We start from the raw sequence: 20,872 nt of genomic DNA, 5'->3' as shown, positions 1-20,872 counted from the left end.
GCACTGATAGTTTTCTTGTAGCTATTTTGAGCTCAAGTATAAGCACTTCAAGAGGATGGAATTCTTCAGTGAAGCCAGTCGTGGTAGTTTTTTTTTTTATTTGTACAGCCTTGGCACATCTTTTGGAGAACCACAGTTTAGTTAGGAGACAGCTTGAAATTCACCAAAAAGAGACAGCTTGGAATTCATCAGTGCATTCATGAGTCTATGCACAACATACACTTTGTGTATGTTGTGCATAGTACGTGGGGTGGGGTAGTACGGCTGATGATAGCAGATGAATTACAGCCAAAAAGAATAGGAGACAGGCAGGAAGATAGCTGTTCATTTGAAGCAATCTGATGTGAGATTAAGGTCAGTAAGAAAAAATATACAGTTGGTTTGTTGCTATGTGACAGGGAGTTCCAGAGATGATCTGGAAGACATGCATCGCCAAATTAGTACAATGAATACAGGTCAAGCAATTATTATAGGGGATTTCAGCTATGGAGATATAGACTGGAAGGAAGAAAGATCACATGACAGGAAGGAAATAGAATTTATACACCTGCTAAGAGATAATTACTTAAGGCAGCATGTGATGGAGGAGACTAGGGGTGGGAGAGAATTGGAACTGGTCATAGGATCTGAAGAGCTATCCATAACCAAGGTGACAACATTGCCTCCAATTGGTGAAAGTGACCATGCTGCCTTGACTTGGAAGATTGTAAAACATGAGGAATATTCTACTAAAAGATATTTGTGGAACTACAAGGCAGGTTATGACATACTTAGGGAAAAAGCTTAAATCTGTAGCATGGCATAAAACACTGCAGGGTAAGGATGTTAATAGTGCAAGGGATATAGTTAAGGGTCATCTAGAGGAACCAGTATTAAATTGAATACTAAGGAGGGTTAATCGGGTAGAGGTCAGATGGATGAGTAATATCATTAAGCACAAGCTGCAGAAGAAGAAAATGCTGTGGAAGATATATAAAGAAAAAGGTGACCAGCAAACTCATGAACAGTACAAGGTCCAGGCAAGAAAGGTGACCAGCATTGCAAGAAAGGCAAAATCAGATTATGAGAAGAATCTAGCCAAGCAGGCTGAAGGAAATCCCAAAGGGTTCTTTCATTATGTGGCAAGTAACAGGAAGAATGATTATAGAAACTTAACCTTAATGAGCAAGTGAGGTCTAGTGAGGTTACTGCTTTAACCTATGTGACAAACACTAATGTAGAACAGAGATGGATGAATTAGAGGTTCTTAGGATATTACAGAATATCAGTGTAAATACTGACTGTGGGATTAGATGGGATATCAGCTAAGGTTTTGCAAAAATGTGCAAGGAGAACTTAAAGAGCTTAGTCAATGCTTTTGACTCTTCTTTTTCTTCTTCTGCAGCTTGTCCCACTTAAGTAGGATCGCTGTTTTTAGTGAGTCTCCTCCACATCCAAGTTCTTCATCCTCCACCAGCTCCCTCCAATCTCTTCTTTGGCCACCCATGCTTCCTCCTTTCCTGCACATTCATCTGCATAACCTTTCTTCCTTCCCACATACTTATCCTTCCTCCTCATCACATGACCAAACCATCTCAACCACCACTTCTGTATCTTCGCTCCTAAGTTTGTAACTTTCACCGTTCGCCTTACATATTCATTTCTCAGATGATCCTTTCTGGTCACGCAGCACATCCACCTAAGCATTCTCATCACTGCTACCTCCATTCTGCTGATGTTATTTTTCCTCGTGGTCACGGTTTTCATAGCGTACGTCATAGCTGGTCTTACTACTGTCCTGTAGATTTTGCCTTTAAGATTGATTGGCACCCTCTTATCGCATAGCACTCAGACCATCTCTCTCTCTCTCTCTCTCTCCAGTTCCTCCATCCCGCTTGTTTCCTGCATCCTACTTCCTTCTCAGCCTCTCCATCCTCTTTCAATTGAACCTAAGTATCTAAGGTCTCTAACTTTCCTCCTGATGACATTTACTTCCAGCTCCAGATCTGTCTCCTGGCTGCCATTAACTTTGCAACATATACTCTGTCTTACTTCTGCTCCGTCTCATACCTCTCTCTTCCAGTACTTTTCTCCATCTTTCCAGTTTAACTGCCACTTCTCTTGATTCTGCACACAGCACAATGTCATCCACATACAACATTGTCCAAGGCACATCTTCTCTCACCACCTCCATCACAATATTAAACAGGAACGGACTTAATGCTGACCCTTGATGCAAGCCAACTGTCACTTGAAAACTTTCTGTCTTTCCCAGGCAGGTGCGAACTCTTTCCTTCACATTTCTGTACATCTCTTGCACCAACCTGACATATTTCTCCAGTACCCTTTTCTCCCTCAAACATCTCCAGACTTCTTGCCTTGGCACTCTATCGTACGCTTTCTCCCGATTAACAAACACCGGATGTAGCTCCCTTTGACTAAGCTCTTTAATTTAAGTCTCATCTCTGGCAGAGTTCCAAGGGATTAGAAAGAGGGCAAAATAATTCCTTTGCATAAGGGCAGTTCTAAGATTGCAGAAGGAAATTACAGACCAATCAGTATCTCAGGTGTGGTGGTGGTGGTAAAAATACTAGAAAAATTGGTAAGAAAGAGAATTCAATAAAGGTAGATAAAAATATGATACTGTATGAGGGTCAATATGGCTTTGTGAAGGATCAGTCATGCCTTAATAATTTAATAACTTATTATAATAGAGTAACTGCTGAGTAGGATAAAGGAAATGGCTACATGATGGTTTTGCTGGATTTTGCAAAGGCACTTGACAGAATACCACATGGAACTCTGTTATGCAAATTATAACAAATGGGGGATGGATATGACACTGGTTAACTGGATAAGAGAGTGGCTGCTGGACAGATATCAAGAAGTGGTATATGGAGAGGCAGAATCAAGGCAAAAACAGGTGACTAGTGGTGTGCTGCAAGGTTCAGTGATGGAACCACTACTGTTTAATTTGTACATAAATGATACAAGAAATAAACTGAAAGGAAATATTCAGTTGTTTGCTGATGATGCAAAATTAGGGAGAGTAATAGTTAATCAAGGTAATATAGAGAGCTTGCGGGATGATCTAACTAGATTGTCAGTATGAGCAAAAGTTAATGGGTGTCAGTTTAATGCAGAGAAATGTAAAGTTATGCATTTTAGGGTAAATAGATTACAAGCCATGTATCACATTGATGGCACTGTATTGCAATAGATGAAGCTAGAGATTTAGGGGGGTAGTGGTGGTAGACAGTCAAAGTTTAGAGGACATATCACTAAGGTTTCCCATAAGCTTACATGGCTACTGAACACATTAACAACAATAGATAAAGAAGTTGTTATTCATCTTTATGTGATTCATCTTTTTGGTAAGTGGCCTGTGGAATGTTCCCTATGAGGATAGATGGAGGGTGTGTGGATTGCAGAAGTTGGTTGATAGGACAAAGATGGGACGTAGTAGAAACATTTAAACTTGCTCAAAGGGTTTTACAGGATTGGTGCAGGGGAAATGTTTCAGCACTTGGCTGGAATTGGCCAGAACAAAGGGTCATCCCTGAAAATTGAATAAACGTGTGCGAGGACTAGCTTTTTTGCTTGGAGAGTTGTGAATGAGTGGAATGGGTTGCCAGAGTCAGTTTTGAGTACTTTGTCTGTTAACGGATTCAGGGAGAAATATAATACATTGTGTGGACATATTGGACCTTCCATGATGAACTCCATGGAGGTGTCCATATAATAAGTCCAACATTGAGAATGAGGGATTTAAGTCATGAAGGCTGTCCCACCTTGTACTGTTATGCCAAACTACTCTTCTATGGGAGTGGCTGTGTAAATGTTGTTGCATGGGAGACAAGCACTAGATTGTTACAAGTAGATACAAGTTTTGTATTTGCTTGTGCAGCTATAACCAGGGGGTGGGGCACTATATTCACTGCGTATTTGAAAGGGTCACTGGTGAGGAAGAGATCTAGGGTGTTTGGGGGAAGCTATAGTGTTATCTGGTATTCTGGTTGGTATGTGAACAATTTGTGTAAGGTCATTAATGATGGCAAATGTTTCAGCATTTCTGCCTCATAGATCCGTACAACTAGAGGAGGAAAGCCAGTTGGTGTTGTGGACATTAAAATCTCCTAGGAGGAGGATTTCACTGTTAGGGAAGTGGGACTGAAGAAAATCAATGTTTAAGGAGAGAAAATTAAAGATCTCAGAGTGGTTGGTGCCATTAGAGGAGTAACAGAGACAGCAAATGAATTTGAGTTGGAAAGGGAGATTTTTAACCAAAGAAGGTCAGAGTTGGGCAATTCCAGGTTGGGTGCACTCTAGCAAGGTATGTCAGAGTGGATATATGTGCAGACCCTTGGATCAAAAGGAGTTAATGTGTAGTTCAGAAAGTTGAGTAATAATGCTGGGGGAGGCGAAATTTGAGTTTCTGCCAAGAAGAGTAAGTGGAATTTGGTAGTAGACACTATTAAGGTTGTTGAAGTGGATAACACAAGGCTCTGTTGGACATAGTTGTAATTTGATTATCAAAATTTAGGAATTAATAGGGCTGTATTCCATGTTTGAATTAAAAAGCGCAAAGTAAAAAGAATAAAAGTTTCGTATCTGCTTGTACAGCCATAACAAAGTTATCAGCTATTTAGTGCACGCAGGCATGCTGAAAAACACAACTTGTAATTTAAAATTATACTGGAGATCACTCTTTGAGAAGCATGATGAAAGTATTTTTGAAGTAGCTATGATATCATAAACTTTGAATCAGTGAGAACTAAATAGTTCGGAAGTGGTCTGTTTTCAATAAACAGGCTCATTTCAACATGAACTAAAAAGCAAGTGGATCTTCTGTTCACTGAGTTGGAATCCAATTTGGAATATCAAATTACTTGTGATGAAATTAAATGGAATATCTATAATTAGCTCAAATCAGAAATTCTGAAATTTGAATTCATTAAAATTTTAATGAATTCGATGTCTTAAGATCAACTAAATTATTCAAGATCACAGCTGCTCCATTTCACTCAATGATTAAATAATTACACTACTTTGTGGAAGGAAGACATTTCATGTAAAATAATGTTTAACATATATTAAAATGCTACCTCCAGTCTAGATTGGAGCTGCTGCATCTCTTGTTCTTTGCTATTTATTTGGTGCTTAGCTTCTTCGAGTCTTTGTCTAAGAGAATTATTGTCACTTTCTAAGCTGCTACACACTGACTGTGCATTCTGAAGTTCTTGTACTAAAGATGTGCGAGCATTTTCAGTTTGCTGCAATTTATTGCTCATGTCATTTAGCCTCTGTTTAAATGTAAATTCTTCATCCTGATGGGAAGCTACTAACTTTTCTATGTGTTCTTCAAGTTGCTGAGTCTGATGATGAAGGTCATCTTGAGCTTGCTGCATTACAGCCTGCCTTGTTTCATATTGATCTCGTGCAGAACGCAACTGCTCTATTTCATGCTGTAATCTTGAAACCTCTTGGCTGTTCCTTTTTTGATTCCTAAAAAACAAAAATAACTTAAGAAATAAATTTCAGATTCATAGTGTACAGGCAATTCATGAGTTCTTTTTTCAAGTATCAGATATCAATAAAAAAATAATAATCAATAAAAATAAAATTTTAAATATTAACATTAATTGCAATAAATAAATGCTAAACATGAATAAATACAATATTTCAAACCACACAGGTAGCTACAGAATACTCTGCATGCATTCAGGCAGATGAGAGCATTCATTGACTAGAATAACAAAGTGGTTACAATGCTGATATTACAAAAAGTAGTTGCGTTGGTCTTTATTTTCACTGTCTTTTCTTATTTCACATTTACTCATCATATTAACACTGTATAGTAAGCCAAAATGAATTAAAAGTATGGAGAGGTTCTTTGATAAGGAATGAACCTTCTTCAAATGTATGACAAATAATTTCTTTATTATAATTTGCTTAATTTTAAAGGCTACGTTTATTTCTTCTGATAAATTAATCATTGTTTATGCATGACCTTAATGTAACCTTAACATTATAATGGTCAAATTTCATTATTGAGAATGTAACCCCTATTTTTAATATTAAGTCTATGGGAAATAAATTCCTGTTTTACGAGCTTCTGCTATTAACTTAAGTCTGGAAATACCTGTGTTTTGTTCCTTTCCTTGGAAAGTAGCTGGTTTTAAATTAAACGTGATGCAGCATTCCAAAGAATTTGCTAAAATATTAAGCTAAAGTATTTTTTTATTTATTTTTTATTTTTAAATAAGGCTCAATTTGATTTTCTGTAAATATACTTTATACATTAATGCTTTCAAGGATTATATGGTTTAACTTTTTTGTTTGTTTTATATCTGATCCACACACGAAAGGCAACAAGATCTATAGCACATTAGTGCTGTGTGGGAAAGAGGAATAGAAGAAAGGAGGAATCTGTTTCACATTTTGCTTGAATAGCTGAGAGTTGTAATTCTTTGGGTAAGGCAGAATGGGGGAGACTGTTCCAAAGAACAGAAGGAATGAAAGAGGAGGCAATGAAGTTGGTTCAGTGAGTTTCAAGATGAACTGTAAAAGGTGTTGGTTAACAGTGGCTCTTGTTTTAATGATTTTGGAGGAGAGTGGAGGAATAATAGTGGACGATTCAGCAGAGCACTGTCCATGAAAGTACAGGTAGTTCCCACCTTTACAAATTAATTGGTTTCTGGCAGCTGTTCATAAAGCAGGAGTTTATTTGCCTTCGAAATAATGCTATAAGTGAGAGTTACATTTGTAAGAAGGATATACAAATATAAAATGAATATTAAATGATAAGAAAAGACTTTACTGACCAAAGATTTACATATTTAAAAAATAACAAGAAAAATTTTTAATTAAAAAAAAAGATCCTTTGAAAAAAAATTAGCTCATTTCTATATCACCGGTTGAATCAGCAGCCGTCAAGGTAGTAGGAGGTATATTAGGAAGCTTCTGTTTCAAAGAAGGCCTACAATATCATCTGTTTTGTTGATTTTCGCTTCTTTTCATTTAAAATAGCTTGATAGCAAACAGAAGCATTATTCATTTCACAGGAAAATTTACTAAATAGTTCAAAGTCTGAATCTTGTGTTTTCAAAGATTGCTTGAGCATTGTCGAGAAGTTTAAATGCTTCTTCTATGCCTTTTAAAGTGAAAAACTGAGTTGGAGCTTCATATTCGGTATCATCTTTGTTTCTTTCTTATTCCTCTAATTCAAGAAGATCACTGAGTGAGAGTTCCATAGTGTGAGATTGAAGCAGCTCATTAACACCATCTTCCAAAACTTCCATTTGCAATTAGTTAGCCATACCTAAGATCGCTTGAGTTTCAGAATTCACAACCTCTGTTGGGTCTTCAAAGCATTTGAAATTATCATTAAACTGAGGACAAAGTTTATGCCCTCATAGATGAGTTCGGTCACTTTTCCAAGTAGTTAACAGTTTTTCCATATGAGGAATTATACTGCTGTTTCTTTATTATGCAACCATGTAAACTGCATAGACTGCGCATTTTATACTTGTTTCAAACATTTTTCTTTATCTTTTAAAATATAAAAGGAGAGTGCTACCCGCTTGGTGGCTTGTAATAATTTTGTATTTTTTCTCTAACGTAATTGCTTTTCTTTGTTTCTTTTGCTCATTTTCTGGTTTTGCAATGTTGCTTCTTTTTGACATTGTTGGAAAAGTGAAAGAGTTATACTTAAAAAGAAAACAAAATAAAAACCGAAGTGTGATTGAAGAAAACTACAAATAACATATTTGTGTCCCCCAAGGCTCGTGAGTGACTGAGGCTCATTCTAACTGATCGTTACGTCATTACATACTGCGTAATTCCCCGTACACGTCCCTAATTGCTTTCACAGTGCACAATTTAAAATAAAAATTCTGATCCAAAAAATTCATAAAGCGGGAATTCATAAAGTGAGAACTACCTGTATCTGTAGAAGAGGCACAAGGCAGAAACTGAACACTGTGAGAGAGAGAGAGAGGGATCATTAATTAGCTGGACTGCCCTCCTCTGGATAGAATTGGGCAATCTTAGAAAGGATGTTGGTGCACCATCCCAAATATGGGAGCAGTATTCCAAGGCTAGGCAATCTGAGTTTTGTATACAAGTTAGCACCTGTGAAGGTGTGAAGTAGTGTCTTGTGCAAAAAAGTACACCAAGTTTTTTGGTGGCTGCAGAAGCTATAGTTGAAATGTGGTTGTGCCAGGAAAGATTGGAGATGCAGGTCAGTCCAAGAAGAGAAATTTGATCATGTTTGGATATCTCAGTATTACTGAAGGATGTGAGCTCTTTCTTGCAATAGATCAGACAGAACTGAGTTTTTGGTGGCATTGAAGTTTACAAGTCCTTGCCCCACTGGGATATAGCCAGATTTGAGTTCATGTCACTGGTATATCTTGAGGATTCTAATACTTGAGCAATACAAGGAATATACATAAATCAGCAAAGCTATGGATATGTTTGGAAGTCTGTGAGAGCAGGTCATTTATATACAAGAAGAGTGGGTGAATGAACAGAACCTTGAGGTACTCCTGCATTGGTGGGGAAATCCGAGAAGAGTAAACCGTCCACCATCACATAGTGAGTAATCGGTGAGAAAGTTGGCAAGCCAGATGTAGAGTGACAAAGGTAGACCACAGGATGGCAGTTTAAGTAAGCCCCTGTGCCTAACCTGATCAAATGCCTTTGAAATGTCAAGGACAACCACATATTTCTTGAATTTTTGATAATCCGGGATCCTGTCCATTGAAAAATGCAGACCCTTGAAATATAACTTTCATTTCACTTTCTCAGTTTGGTAAGGGACACTTACAATATAGATAAATGGCATTTTACAGCTCAGAGTGGAAAACTCTGACCATGCCTGGAAACTGAATATTGTTAGGAATCATGCTGTTCTCATGGAATAGAGCAGGGTTTCTCAAACTGTGTTCCGTGGAAGGTGAATAGGTGTTCCGCGAGAAGTTCTGAAATTTGTCATTTTAGTTTTCTAAGCATTTTTCATGAATAAATATTTTATAGTAAAAATATTCTGAGGAGAATAATATTCGTGATTATGTAGAAAAGCTCAGACCTAGAACATCTAATAACATCTGTGTATCGTTAATTTTCACACATCGAAACCTTTCGACATTTGAGAGAGGGAATGCTGCTGTTTATGACGGGTCATAAAAATTGCCTGCAAGCCCATTACAATAATTGGTGTCATATCTTCTGTTCTCAAAACTGAAGGAAATGACATCTGTGTAGCAAATGTCAGTGACCAAGCAGTATATTTTTAAACATGGAAGTATTCATGAATTATCGTTAATTTTCACACATTGAAATCTTTCAACAATCGGGAAAGAGAACACCACCATTTATAACTGATCATAAAAATTGCCTGCAAGCCAATTACAACAATGGGCGGTGTGTTCTCAAAACCGAACGAAATAACATCTGCGTTGCAAATATCAGTGACCAACCAACAAGGAAGTATAAAGAAAACTTTTTCACTGAAATTGAAGATCAAGGTAGTCTGTATCTGGTTCTCAAATGTATTACTACTGAATACTTTCTTCGTAATATTGCAGTGTGTAAGTGCTTGTTCTGAAACTGGAGTGCCGTGATTTTTTTTTAAAAGTAATAGAATACAGAGTTAAAATCTGATATGAATAAGAGACAAGGCACCTTGTTTAATTTTGGTATTAAGAAATCTCTTATTGAAGGTGTTTGTGACAGAACAGATAGTGAGTCGTCCACCTGAAGCCTGCAAATATCTCCAGGATGTACAAAAGGAGGGGAAAACTACCAGCACACAGGAAAAAAAGTCTGCATTCACTCGTAAGTACTTATAATATTATAAATATATTTCGTGATAAAAATGGGATATGTCAATGAAAATCAGCACAAATTAATTTAATGATGTTTGCCTGAATAAACTACAACATGCTACAACATTTCATTAGTCCAGTGATTGATAACTAATTTAAATGTAATTTATATTTGTCAACATGCCACACCGTATACATAAGTGTACTAATACTCTTTATGATTATGCCATAATTAATTATTAATACTTATGTTAATGTATGAACTTTAAAAAAATTTGGAAAGGTATTTATGAGTAAATTTGTTGGGACCGAGCCCTCGGGGGGAAAAAAAAAAAATCAGCAAACGCCTTTTTATTCCTGTATATAGGGAGTAGGGGAGGCAACTTTTAAAAAAAGAATTCTTCTTACTCTTTTAACTAATTTTATAATTAATATCTGATTTATTTCAAACTGTTTAATTTTTGTTACTGAACATTTTATCTAATCATTCTTATTACAATTGCTTTTACATTATTTGATGCGGTTTAGTACTTTTCTTACAAGTATTGTTATAATTCATATTTACTTTTGTGTGTTGCAGTCTTTTTTTACTATTTTGCATTATTCATTTACTTTTATATTATTCGACATTTCTTATTTATAATCTTATTGTTTTTCATACTAAAGTTACCTTTACAACAAAATTCTATTTGTTTTTATTATAGCTCTGACAAATATTGGAATTTGAATATTATTGAAAAAATACCTATGGATTCTTGTTTAAAGACAGGAACTTTAACACAAGGAAGAGAAAGCACTTCTGCTGACACATCTACTCGTATGATTGGAGAAGATATGGAATTGCAAACTGTGGTTTCTTCAAAAACTAATATTAAAGAACAAGAGCCATCTAAGAACAGACCAAAACGGAAGTACCATGAAAGTTATTTAAATTATGGATTTACGTGTATTGGCAATACACATGCTCCTGATGTTTTATGTAATAAAATACTAGTAAACATTTATTTAAATATAAAGAGCCAATAGGCTTCATTTCGGCGATATAAACGGCGATTTGGTCTAGCCACTCACTGATGAAGCCTCAAAAAATGTTGAAACCGGTCTGGATTGTGACCTCCCACCATAATGTAATAACAGCATGTATTTCCTAGGAAATGTGTTTTTACATTATGGAAAATACCAAGAAGATCGATCAGAACTTTACCACCTTTGCTACGAGTTGCCCAAGTTTGTACTACATACTAGGACTACTTGCATTAGCTCACGCTAGTAATCGCTGATACTTTTATAGTTTATTATACTATATTCGGCATGAAACTCTCTGATTCCAATCTTTGAGTTTCTTATTCGGTTTTAAAACAATGTGGGATTTAATATCCCCTTAATTTAAATACTAGTATCTAATGTAATTTTAGAACACTTGCATTACTTGCAATCAACCTTTTGCAATATTTTCCAAAATCCAGTGAGGACAATTCCTGGGTTCTGAATCCATTTACAGTGACAGCTAAGCCAGCAGGCTTCAGCACAAGTGGCTATGAAAATCTAATTGACTTAATTAGTGACTCTGATTTAAAACAAAAATACAAGGAACTGCCAATAAATGATTTCTGGACAAGCGTGTCAAAACTAGCTATTTTTGTTTTACTTCCTTTTACAACAACATATTTATGTGAGGCAGGATTTTCATATTATGCTGCAACCAAATCAAAGTCCAGGAACAGATTCGATGCTTCACCAAATATGAGAATTCAACTTTCTAATATTGTGCCTGATATCAAAAGAATTTGTAATTCAAAGGACCCAAAAACATCAGAGTCATTAAGCACTTAATTTGCAATATACATTTTACTATTTTTATGTGTTTTGTTTTTACTAATTAAGATTTGGCAATAAATGATTGTTTTTTCTTAACGCTTAGATTTACTCATTTATTTTATTTATATTTACATAACCTACAAAACCAGCACACAAGAGAAAAAGTCTGCATTCACTCCTAAGTACTTATAATATTATAAATTTTTACAATGAAAATCAGACAAATTAATTTAATGATGGTTTAATTGATGTTTAATTACCAATTAATTATTAATTAATTATCAATTGATTATTAATTAATTATCAATCAATAATTAATTATCAATTATTAATTAACAATAAAATAAGCTAAATTACCAATTAATTATTAATTAATACATTAAAAAATAACCAAGGTGTTCCGTGAACATTTCAGGATTTGTGAAGTGTTCCGTCGTAGAGAAAGTTTGAGAAACCCTGGAATAGAGTGAGGAATGATCTGCCAGTGGATGTTGTAAGCACAATTTTCTGAAATATTTTAAAAGAAATGCAAATATTTAGACAATGAATGACCTGAAAAAAGTGCTCAATCCCCCACCCACATGTCCTTGACTCCCTAAAGGAATCTAGATAATTTCTTTTAAAATGATAAAGGAGATAAATGAACAATAAATGATAAAGATCATGATTACAGTGAACTAGATTTTTTTTTGTTTGAAACTAGCAATATTAATTTAAATTTTGATATTTAGTATCATATGCTGTATGCCCATAGTGCAGCATATGACCACTGTAAATCTAGAATAAAGTACTAGAATAAAGAATAAAGAAAATACCTAGAAAATTTAAACGAATGAGACTTCATTTAAATAGTTCAAGGGATTTTGCAAGATGTAAATAAAATTACTCACTACTGGGGGTAAATGGCTTGAAAATGAGTGGCAAGAGTGTTTGAAAACTGAGTGTGCCAGAAGTATGGGTCATAAACAGAAGAGCAATTACAGATACCCAATAAGAAAATACAAAAAATATTAGTGAAAGTATAAGTAGCAATGATCAAAACAAGTAACAGCAAAGAAGATATCATGAATGATATGATTGTGACTGCAGTGCTTGCCAATATGTAACACATACAAGAACTGCAGCAGAGAAGACAAGGAAAGGAGAAATGAGAGACGAAGAAAAATCTAAGTATGACAAAGAAAGGGAGAGGTTATTATATGGTGATTTCAAAATAAGAGGTAACAGATGAGAGCACAACAAAATCTTTTTTTCCAGGTAAGATGAAGGATGTCAGAATGCAATAAGGGTGAATGAAAGAATGACAAATATGGAATGAGAGGTTATAAAAGAGCTACAGGAAGTAAAAAAGAGTGAGCATGTTACAACTATATCTTGTGTATGTATGACAGGAATAAACTGAGGACTGGCAATGTAAGTAAGTCGATGCATATGTTGGGCAAGAGGAATGGCATGACATTTGCAGATGTAGAGAAGGAATCTGATGGATAAAAGGACTAAGACTGATGTATTGCACTTAAATTCTACGTGGAGGACTAAAACCGAGTTCTATGAACTGTGGGCATACAATAGTTACTAACCTTATATAAATTACAAATCCACCCATCCTTAGAATATTCTAAACACGTTTGGGATGGTGCACCTAAAACCTGCTTAAAAATTCTTGATGCTGTTCAGATGAGAGCAATTTGGCTCAGATGACAATTTGCTCACAGTCTCACTTAAACCTCTATCTCACAGATGCATTGTTTCAGGTCTGTCTCTTTTACAGGTATTTCCATGGTTACTGCTCTAGTGAATTGCAACTCGTGGTAAAGGTGGACTAAGCTCTCATCGCTTGTCTTAGTATCTCCCATAATGCAAAGCACATCTCCTTGCAGACAGACCTCAATAAAGGTCAAAATCGGTCTGGGTAGTGGCCCTTCTCTTAATGCATAGCATTATACATGTCTGCAAGGAGATGTGAGTTGCTTCAGTCCTGAAGATACCTCAGGTGCAAACTTTGTTTGCTTACAAATAAGGTGAGACACCTTTTGGCAACTCATATAGGTAAATATGACTTTTCCATTACTTCCACCTTAGTATCACCACCTCTGGGTCTGGCTCCCGCTGACGAGCCCTCAATAAAGGTAGAAACCGGTCTGGGTAGTGGCCCTTCCCTTAATGCATAGCATTATACATGTATGTCTGCAAGGAGATGTGCTTTGCATTATGGAAGATACTAAGACAAGTGATGAGAGCTTAGTCCACCTTTACCATGAGTTGCCTCAGTCCTGAAGATACTTCAGGTGCAAACTTTGTTTGCTTACACTTGGATAAAGGATTAAACTAAATTTATTATAGAGACAGCTATTGACATTGAAGCAACAAAGGCAGTTAATAATTTGCCTCAACATGCAGACTAGGAATTGGTGAAATTTGAAATGCTCCAGTAGCAATTTTTATGGCTTGTTGGTGAACATGGTCTAGCACAGTGTTTCTCAACATAGAGCGTATGCCCCCACAGGGGGGGACAATTTGAATATTTTGGGGGCAATTAGAAAATGTACATGTACATATTTATATTATACTTTTTCAGAACTTGGCTGACTATTATGCTAGAGGGGGGCATCAAAAATCATTGAGATGTTGAGGTGGGGCATGATCAAAAAAAGGTTGAGAAACACTGCTCTAGCAGAAGCATAGACCTGAGACAATATAATCAAGTTTTCAGAACTTCCATAATTTATGCCACTCTGCTGGGTGGAGGAATTTTTTTTGTGATGATCTGTAACCATAAGATAGAGAGGGAAGCTATATGTTACATAAAATTGTCTTAAATGCATGATACAGATAGAACCTGTCAGCACCCCAAAAAGTGCATAGAATGTTCATTGCTTTATGGCACTTGTCTCTTAACTGATATATGTGAATTTGCTGTCAAATATGAATCCCAAGAACTTCATTTCTAATGCAACTGGGATTAATGACAACCCTAGTCAAAGTTCTGGGGTCAGGATGAAGATACGTTCTGGCAAAAACGCACACAAACTGTCTTCTGCTGTGATAATCTGCACCTTTTTTGCAAGCATCCATTTTGAGAGATGGTCAATGGTTTGTTGCAGCCATCTTTCTATGACCCTCATGAATGACAGAAGATGAAGTCATCCACATATAAGACATTACTTACTGCTGGAAGGAGTTGACCTCGTTTGCAGAAAAGTGTGACACTTTAACTGGAATCCTCTCTTGGTTATAAAGTCAAAAGAGATCAGTTCCCACTCGAACTTGGAAGATTTGATTAAATATGAAGTTCTTGATAAAAAGAGAAAGGTCTCCTCTTTTTATCAAGGTCTCGACAAAATGTATAGATTTTTCGGTATTCCAAATCTCCAAGCAGTGTTGTATGTTTTTTACCATATTGAAGAAAACTGATACTACTGTAAGTGCTAGCATTTTAGGAAGGCATGTTTAATGAATGCCTTCCAGCTGAACTAGATGATTGGCTGTTGAATGATATTTATGGAAACCAGATTGTGTTCTGAAAAAAGGTCGTTTCTCTACAGAAACCATAAAAGATGAAAGTTAACCCCCCCCCCCCAGAATCCTGCACAAGCAGCTGATCAAAGCAAATGGCCAATAGTTTATGGATAATTTTGGATCTCTGGCTTAGAAAAGGCATTAAGAATAGCCATTTGCCAGGTATCTGGAAATATATTCTCACACACAAAATTCTGCTGTAAAGGCAGCAATTGATCCATAGATGATGACAGAAGTTTAACTATTTCACAATAGATGTCGTCTGGTCTGACAGCAACTGGGCAACATTTAAGCAAAACAGCTTCAATTTCTTATTTCATGAACAGCCTGTAGTATTGTTCAGAGAAAGCAGAATGATATTTTTTCTGCTTCAAATATTTCAAGGAACTAATGGGGGATAAAAAGATTTTCTAGGATGGATTTATGTTCATTATGTTCTAGGATGGAGAGCTGGTAGGTGGTATATCTGCCTTTCGTTTTTTGGATTTTGTCCCAGACTTTTTTTTATCATTGGCTGCTTTTGTTATGGAAGATGTGTATTCAAATCCATGATTCTTCTTGGCTCTCATGACAGATGTCTTGCTTACACTCAAGCACATTTGAAAAATTAGGTTTGTTGTTGTGAGATATCTGTGGAAAATACACCAAGCTTTGTTCTGGGCTTCTTTGGTTGCTGTCCAATCGTCATACCGTCATGGCTTAGTAAAAAAATGGAAACTGAATACATGTTTCAGGAATTGCAGTTTGTGGCAGCTTGTATAAAACACACTGTTATATGAATCATTCACCACTGATAGAGGGAGTGACTATTGCAGAAATGAATTCTGCTAATGAGGAAAAAAAAAAAGATGGAACAGTCAGCTTACTCAATTTTTCACTGTGATAGAGTACATGGCTGGCCATGCAGAAAAGTGAATATCATGAGGTAAGTGATTGCTCTCCCAAATAGGCTGTCATCAGCTTCCCACTTAAAAAGGAGGGTAAACAGGTGGTTAAAACAATGGCAATGAATGTTTGGGTAGGCTTATGAAGGAAGGTGTTACTTCCTGTTTAAGAGGCAGATATTATTGTTGTCAAGCATATGCTCAACAACTCTTCCTCTGTTTGGCAGGCACCATGCCACAAAGTTATGTTCATTTAAATCCCTTATTAAAAGGAATTACTTTTATTAGAGTTCCAAATAGAGTATAATAGCAACTGCTTCTACAGTTGTATTAAGGATGGAAACCCTCCCCATGGGCAGGTCCATTTTCTGTCCTCACGAATGATGGAAACATTCTGTAGTGCAGTCATCACTCAGCTTCATGTATGCTTCCTACATATTGGTTTATACTACAGCAACAGAATCTTGAAGACATTAATGTTTTGACAGAATCCACTGAAATTTAATTGTAGGAATTCTTTTTGGTGTTATCATTTGGCTTCTGATTTTGTGAGGCTTTTTTTTCATTATCCTTCAATTTTTTCTTTTTAGAAAATTGTTGATAGCCAGTGCCCATTACTTCATCAATAAAAATATTCAAGACTGTCAAACTGGTCATCTACCTCCAGAGCACTAGGTATATTTGTTTTATGTTCTTGTAGAGAAGTGGAAGTAGGGTTTATACAAAAAACAACTTTTGAAAAAAAACTTTTTGAATATTTCCAAAAAAATAAAAATAAAAATAATTAAAACAGTAAAAAAATAACTACAAAAATATACTCTATACAAAACCAAATAAAAAAAAAAAATTAAAATAACTAAAATCTATACAAAATATAAATTTTTATTTAATTTAGTATTTTTCTTCAGGAAATATGATTTCAAAAAACATAACATGTCCACTGAACAATTACTTAATCTTGTTCTTATTCTAGATCCAAAATTGCCTGAAATAGAAAATACTTTCTCTCACTGGTTACTGAACTTGGTTTTATTGTTTTCAGGGTGTCAAATAATAAATCTAAATTCTTTGTTCTTTTATTGGTTGCCTCAAATACTGAAAATTCGGCCTTCGGTGTCTTCGGATTGGATTTTATTTCTTCAGGTTCCTCAAGAAACCTATAAAATAATTTTTCTGTGGCTTCTTTTAGAGCACTGCCCTGATTAATAGTTTCTCAGTTTCCGATATATTCATCATCGGAATCTGTTTCCATACCAGAATTTGAATATATTCAATATTTTTCCAGATAACTTAATAATATCGAGTTTTAAAGCTAGTGGAAATACACTAGATTTCTTTGTTTAAATGTTTTGTGGATTTTGCAAATATAGCAAAAGGGTTACCAATCCAACTTGTCTTCATTCTTGAATTCGTACTTCTAAAGCTTTTAATAATTTGGAACTAATTTCAGCCTTTAAATTTTTTAGTTCATTTAACAGAAATTCAAATATGCCTTCACTTGTTAATAAATTGGCATCTCCCTAAGGCCTCAGCTGCTAGATGTACTGGTCCCAAAACTTTAAGAAGCTCCATGAGTTTAGAATATTGAGCTTCATTCCACTTATGAGAAACACCAATATCATTCAAAGCTAAAACAACACATTCTTTTAATGTCATAAGTCTTTCAGTCATGGCCTCTAAACTATTCCATCTCATTTGGCAGTCAAGAATCAGACTTGACTGCCAAATATTAATTCCTTTCCTTTTTCTTGTTTTACATAATTCTGAAAGATGTTATCTCTTACAGGAGATCTAAAAAATTTGCAAATTTTTCTAATTTGGGAAATTGATTGGTTTTAATTATTAGATAACATAGGGAATCGAATCATTATCTAGATCAAGAAAATTAAAAAAATCCTCGCGATTATTTCCTCCCGAAAATTAAAAAAAAAAGTCATCTTCCGATTTCTCACTTCTAACGTATACATCAGTTTCAAGTCAAAATGTTAAATGGTTTTAATTAAGCAATTAATTAATTTTTATATATTAATTCTAGTATCTAAAACCAGTTTTTTAAATTTAAAAACCGGTTTTCGAATTTCATAAATTTATCCAAAAAAAAAAACAAAAAAACTGGTTTTTCAACAAGGTTTTTAAAAACTGACAAACCGTAAGTGGAAGTATCCATGCAATCTGATGGGCCATCTATTAAAGGGTCTGGAGGCATGTTGAGCAATCTTTGGAATACATTCTATTAGTTTTTTTAATTGAGTGGGGTCTCATGTAGTGAAACCATTTCTGGCATCTCCTCTGGAGTCAGTTCAAATTGATTTTTTTTTCTTTCATGCACTCTAGAAAGACAATAAGTAAATCATCCTATTTATGGAAGTTGTACTTATGAGAAGGCAGAACTGACACTTTGACAGCTGCTTTCTTAGCATAAGAAGGTTTACCACTAGATGTTGCTATATTTCTTATATACTGCTTCCTCACCTCCTGACATGGGATATACTGCTCAGTCCTGGTCATACTCAGGAATAAACAAGGTAATCTCCCTCAAAATTAGGGCATTTTGGTATCTTGCTCTTATAGTCCTTGTTCTCATGTTTTTTAATGCTACATCTGGCACCAGCATACAAGGTTTGGAACGTAGAGCCTTACTGGGCAATTAAGATATCCCACTTTTAACGTCTAGACGTTGGTGGTTTAGGTGCATTAAAAGTAATGATGATGCTGAGAATCAGGTGACCTATAAATTTGTACAATGTTCCCTGATGATGGCAATTTGACTGTCAAAATATCAAATACAGGTATCCCTTGCTTAACACGGGATTTGATTAATGCGTTGAAATTAATTGCGACAATCCCTTGATATACACGGCACAAGTTTTGATTAACACTCCTTTAACTCTGCAGAGCTCGCAGCTGATCTGACAGATACATGCAAAATGTTTAATATAAATATTCTTACACAGTTCAGTGAATAGCTTGGAGGTCATGAGTGCATTCATATGTTACAAGTGATATTCTGCACTGTTTTTTGCTGTCAGTTTGGTTTAACATATGTTATATAAAGGTTTTGGAACTCTGAGATCGCGGTATCTCTCAGACAATTTACTGTCAAATATCATCTGAGAGATACCGCGATCTCCGATGTCAGTATAGTATGGTTATTTTATTATTTTTTTTTTTTTAATTCTTTGTTCAATAATTTCTAGCTTGTAATTGAAAATAAATAAACTATCGTGTATTACTGAAATAGAGAGCCAAAAGGTTTATTTATCATCCATGTCCTCTAGGAGATGTGCTTTACATTATGGAAAATACTAAGGAAAGTGATCTGGAACTTACTCTACCTTTACTACGAGTTGCCCCTATCCTGAAAGGTTGCTTATGCTTGCATCCACCGAAACTTTTATAGTTTCTATATATATTCAGCATGAAACTCTTGTAGTTTCTATATTCGGCTATGAAATAATGTTGGATTCAATATCCACTTAATTTGTCTATCATGTATTATATTTGCAGTGTTTTTTCTTTATGTTTTATTGCACGTTTGCCAAGGTCTGGAGAGTCATTTTGCTTGTTCGTAGAATTTATGCCAATAAGAAAAAAAATTAAAACTGTTCAAACAACTCTTGATAACTTCTTTTGATAAAAAAAAAAATTGCAGTAAATAATGTAGGTACAAGTATTTATTAAACATTTACTTTGCATTAATTTTTTATCTTTCATAAAGAGTACCATATAAAACAAATTAATACAGTAATCGATCATAGACGAATTGTAATTTTTACCATTGATTATTAGATTTGATTAACGCGATTTTGATACATGTGGTAACATCGAGGGATACCTGTATTAATGAAATTATTTAATTAATATATACACTACATTGCAATTTCCTTATAAAAATACCAATACTAATAAGACTAGTTTTGGTATATAGCTTTTGAGGATATGCAACAGAAAATAACAGTAATGATAGAATGAATAATAGCATTTGTATTCATTTTTATGAATACAGAATTTGCTTGGAAAGCAAGTAATCAAATTGTTCATCTTGCCCATTCATATATTAAATCACTGATCCCAGTTAGGGACACAGTGATTTAATATACTAGCTTGTTATTCCTTTGTTCAATTCCCAAAGGGCAGGTACATTACGTCTTTAGATGTATATTCAAGGAGCTGATTTGCAACCTACAGGTGGGTGTCGGGGAGCTCACTTACCGAAGGATGAGAGAAGATTCTGCTATCTCCTATGGAACTCATCAGCAGTAAAAAAAAAATAAACACATAGAGATTCCATCAGCAACAGAATTTGAACTTGGATCTTTCCAACTTTCAATAACAATAATGTGGTTTCAGTTGTTATGCAGACTGAACATGCACTTTTTATTGCAAAAAGTGCAGACTAAGTGTTTCAGAATTGCCTGAGTATTTCAGAAAATACTGCTTTTAAAAGCCTACTATTCAGAGTGGGAATCGATTCTAGATAATGAAAAAGGCTGAATTAAACTTCTATATCAGTATAAATGTCTAAAATTTATACTGATATAAATAATCACCATAAATGCTATGTAAATTCTAAACATCTTCTCTAACTTTTTAAGAACATCAGATAATGTTACTAATTTGTTATTATCAGAAATAAACAATGCTGCCAATTATGAGGAAGAAAAGAAAATCTAAATATACTGACAGCTTTAATAGAAATATTTAAGTATCACACAATTTTCAAGAAGAAGATACATACTCTGTTTCCATTCTAGATAAAGCTTGCTGCAGCTGACTGTTCTCTTCTTGCAACCTCTGGACTATTAAAGTATGTTCTTCGTTTATTTTAGTTTGGAGCTAACA

The 20,872-nt window shown here is 35.0% G+C and overlaps 1 protein-coding gene across 4 annotated transcripts in view; it reads right to left on the bottom strand.

The window, feature by feature from the left end:
* The window catches only part of LOC150102363 (uncharacterized), a 445,051-nt gene that overhangs the window by 314,641 nt on the left and 109,538 nt on the right, over positions 1-20,872 (bottom strand). For all 4 annotated transcript variants that reach the window (XM_090398788.1, XM_090398787.1, XM_090398791.1 and 1 more), the window contains exons 5-6: positions 20,769-20,866; positions 5,085-5,484 (exon numbers count right to left, since the gene is read on the bottom strand). In XM_090398788.1, the coding sequence (XP_090254914.1) occupies positions 5,085-5,484; positions 20,769-20,866 (498 nt within the window). The remainder of the gene's footprint in view (positions 1-5,084; positions 5,485-20,768; positions 20,867-20,872) is intronic.

Source organism: Typopeltis vanoorti, chromosome 10 (genome assembly GCF_054136105.1).
Source record: "Typopeltis vanoorti isolate ZY-2024b chromosome 10, IOZ_Tvanoo_1.0, whole genome shotgun sequence".
Taxonomy (NCBI): Eukaryota; Metazoa; Arthropoda; class Arachnida; order Uropygi; family Thelyphonidae; genus Typopeltis; species Typopeltis vanoorti.
The sequence above is the reverse complement of the archived record's forward strand: the minus strand, read 5'-3'. Positions and strand labels throughout refer to the sequence as shown.